General features: G+C 34.7%; 1 protein-coding gene across 1 annotated transcript; it reads right to left on the minus strand.

The window, feature by feature from the left end:
• Positions 1–297: 297 nt before the first annotated feature.
• On the minus strand, positions 298–3,442 carry dnajb9b (DnaJ heat shock protein family (Hsp40) member B9b). The gene is made up of 3 exons (XM_073838241.1): positions 3,380–3,442; positions 2,523–2,753; positions 298–2,425 (listed from the first exon to the last, which is right to left on the minus strand). The coding sequence occupies exons 2-3, from the start codon at positions 2,737–2,739 to the stop codon at positions 1,998–2,000; spliced, it is 645 nt and encodes a 214-aa protein (XP_073694342.1). The 5' UTR covers positions 2,740–2,753; positions 3,380–3,442; the 3' UTR covers positions 298–1,997.
• Between the last annotated feature and the right edge of the window lie 857 nt (positions 3,443–4,299).

A 4,299-nucleotide genomic window follows, 5' to 3' on the forward strand; every position in this document is an offset into this window, starting at 1 on the left:
ATTGTACCAAAGGTTCTTTATAGTAAAAAAGATTTCAGATTTCATGTGATTTCATTTTTTTATCATTAAAATGTTTTTGATAAAGCGAATATAAAAGTTCTGAAAGGTTCTTTAGGAAGGCCAAAATTCAATGGCATCGCAGTTGACCCGCAAATAAACCTTTTGGAGCTATTTTTAATAGTGTTGCATTTAAACTAAAAACAGTTTTTTACAAAACACTTAGCTTTCCATTAAGTTAAAAAAAGCATGAGCAGACTGGCTATTAATATTGCTTTTCATTCCGACTGTACGCAAAGCTTCATCATGAGGTAATTGTTTATTGGCACAACAATAAAAGTATTCAGATTAAACTGATAAAATGATCTTGCTATAGATCAAACCTTTGGAGAGCTAAATAAATAGATTCACATTTCCAGAACCACAGGGAGCGTACAAAATATATATTACAATAGTTGATTTAGATGAAAATTAATGATTATACATGGCTTCTTGTACAAGTGCCCTCAGGTAATTGCTCAAAAACATGCCGTTTACATGGAAATTTAACACGATACCAAAGCTGAAACAATATAGTAACCGTTTTTTAGCACGGCACTTCCTTTGATCATATACCGCTGTGTTTTTTCATCAGGAAAGCCCTACAGCTAACAGGATCCCCCCAACAGCAAGAAGATCTTGATCATTATTGCACATGTAAGGGACTTCCCCTTCAAAAGAGCCACTTGCTTTGGTGTAATGCTATAGCCGAGATGGAAAGATATACAAATTGCGTTAAATGCTTGCTAAGGACGTGACGGCAAACAAAAATGGTATGAGTTTCAGTCTTTTTCAACATTGTGCAACATCAAGCAAACCAAACTTTTAAACACTTTCAGCCCTTTTTAACTTCTAAAGCACTTTGAATGTCTTCTAGCGATGATATATATATCTCAAATAAGGGTCAAGGCTCTAGGATCTTCCAAAATAACCTCAAACAGGCTGAAAACACAGATTTTGTGTTTTTAAGACATTGGATGTAAAGAACTGCGGAAGCCCTTTACCCTAAAAACTAATTGTGACCCTGGAGCACAAAACCAGTCTTAGGTAGCATGGGTATATTTGTAGCAATAGCCAAAAATACATTGTATGGGTCAAAAATATAGATTTTTTAAGCCAAAAGTCATTAGGATATGAAGTAAAGATCATGTTCCATGAAGATATTTTCTAATTTTTCTACCCTAAATATATCCAAACTTTTGATTAGTAATATGCATTGCTAAGAACTTCATTTGGACAACTTTAAAGGTGATTTTCTCAATATGTAGATTATTTTGTCCTGTCCTAATAAACCATACATCAATGGAAAGCTTATTATTATTCAGCTTTCAAATGATGTATAAATCTCAATTTCAAATAATTGACCCTTATGACTGGTTTTGTGATCCAGGGTCAAAAATATGGTTCTAAGGACCCTAAATCTTGACTTTATAACAAATGAAAGATAGTTTAGAAATAATCAACAATTAAAGTGCCATTTCAACCCCCCTATATAGGCTATATACAATTTTTTTTATGGGCAAAATATATTTCACATCATATTTCACAGGAAATATATTTTTTTTTCCAAACTTTAGTACAAAATCAGACTTCAAGGGACAAGCCAATACATTTCTAATCTAATTCCATATATAAAATATTTAATTATAAACTATATTTTGCCATTTTTATATATTTTGGAATATATTCAAAATAAATCTGAAAAACTTTTTTGCCATATTGGTAAGGTCATCATGATTACAGTAAATAACCGTTAATGTTAAGTGTTGATAACATTATTAATGTTGTGGATGGTGAATTTTGTATAAAGTCAGACTTAGGATCCCTAAACTGAGGATGTTATGCCCAGAAACGATTTTAACGAGGTCATCAGAGCTGATCCAAAACACACACACAAAAAAACCCCCAATGAATTAGACTTTCAATCAACACAAACCATAGACATTTATGTGTGTGTGAACTCAAGAGCAGTCTGTGTATGTTGTAACCATGTTTCCCCTTCGCTGTGTGACAGTCCTACAGTGCTGCCTGCTGGAACCGTGAAACTTGCTCTGAGTCCGAGTCTGGTGTCCACTAAACGAGAACATCTTCTCCATATCCTCAAACATATCATCAAACATGCCACCACTGAAAGAATGCTGAAAGTGCCTCTTGTGCCTGCTACGTGCTGCCTCGTGGGCCTGAAAGTGCCTCTCGAAATGTCTTTTATTATGCAAATGAGAATTGTGTCCAAATGTGTCAGAGTCTCTGAATATATCATCGAAGTTGAAGCTAAAGTGTTGACGGAAGTGGTCACCCCCGCCGCCTCTCGTACTCCCTCTGGAGAACGGACTGCTTCTCATCTGATCGTACTCCTTTCTCCGATTGTCGTCTGATAGTGTTTCATAAGCTGGGAATGAAAAAGACATAGCTTTAATAACTGATCAACACATGAATTGTTTAGAAAGGTGTGCTCTGAATAGTTTTAAACAGGTATGTTGACTCACCCTCAGCGATTTCTCTGAACTTTGCCTCTGCGTCAGGGCTTTTGTTTTTATCTGGGTGATACTTCATGGCTAGTTTATGGAAGGCTTTTTTGATCTGCCGGTCAGATGCATCTTTGGGGACACCCAGGATCTCGTAGTAGTCTTCCTCGGCCAGAATGAGCTCTGTGATGAGCAGAATGCTCACAGCCACAGTAAACACTGACTGAGCTGTTGCCATCTCTGTGGTCAGAGCTGTAAACACGAAACAAAAAGCGAGATCACAGTTCTTTTGTTGGTTTTGTGTCATGAGACAATTCATTATATACATTATACACACACACACACACACACATATATACACATACATACATACATACATACATACATGCCTAAAAAGAGATGCAGATATATTTTATTAACATTAACAGTTGTCAACTATAAATAATAGGTCTTAGTCTAAATTTAATGTGAACATTTTATTTACATAGTTATTGTGAAAACACTTTGCCTCTGTTAAACATTTTGTGTCTAAGCGACATAAAACATGTCATGATAGAGATACAACTTTAATTTAATAGGTTTAATATGATAATTTTATAAATTTAATAGGTTTAATATGATAATTATCACGAAAACAATATCACGAAAAGGCTTCATTGTCTTAAAGCGAAATATAATTTTCTATTTCTTTTGATGTATGATCTTAACTTGTTCTTGACAGTTTAAAAACTGAGTTATGTTTACCCGTTTATCATTATCCTCATACTCAATACGTGCGACACAACTGAATGAATCTCTAACATGTCTAAACAGCTATTTGTATAAGATATATCTAAAAATAAACAATAAGATATCAGAATATGCTGCTTTAAACTTACCAGTTGCTGGTTTCTGTCTGTAAGTTACATCAACCGCAGAACAGCTGATCGCTTTTCTGAACGCTGTGACAGCGCTAAAGTTACTGCACCACGACTCGCAACGCGATTGGTTGATTCCTGCGATGAATGACTACAAGCGTTTTGATTGGTCCAGATCAAGGAGCACATGGGAACGCTTGTCCGAACGTCACGTCCTGTTTCTATAGCGGGAGTGAGCGCTGTCAAACTGCAAAACAGAGGAACGCCCTTAAAAGACAATGAAATAGTTTTTGCCCGTTAGACTTATTTTTGTAAACTTTTTCTATGCGCAAGAAATATATATATATATATATATATATATATATATATATATATATATATATATATATATATATATATTTAAATTACAACAGTTTTAAAACGTATAGTATAAGGACTTTGTATGTTAATTTAGGTTAATTTTGTCTTATTCCTTATCAAATCAGAAACTTAACATTACATAACATCTCTTTCTCTGTTTGTCTGCAATGCGGTCACATGACAGCAGCATCCAGGTCATCAACTCCACCCTGGAAAAAAAAAAACCAGGTGAGATTCCTAAAGCAGACTGAGCCTGCAAAAGAAGTGCAAGGTGTCTTTGCCAGTCATGATGACTTGTTTGTTGTCCTATCTCCTTCTGAACATTTTCCCACATAGAATTTGCTTTCAGGGATTATATAAAAAAATACAGCATTCTAGATGCTCCTGTTATAGAGACACAGACAGTGCTCAGTTGTAAAACAAACAAACAAACAAAAAAAATCTGACAAATTTTGGCTGATATGGTCTCCCCTTTGGGAATACATAAAAAAGCTCTCTTGATGTACATATAACAATCTTTTATTTACCTTTAATTTTTCTTTAATTCTTTATTTAAGGACTGCTTTGAAATGGTGTGACCC

This window comes from Garra rufa, chromosome 4, assembly GCF_049309525.1.
Source record: "Garra rufa chromosome 4, GarRuf1.0, whole genome shotgun sequence".
NCBI lineage: Eukaryota > Metazoa > Chordata > Actinopteri > Cypriniformes > Cyprinidae > Garra > Garra rufa.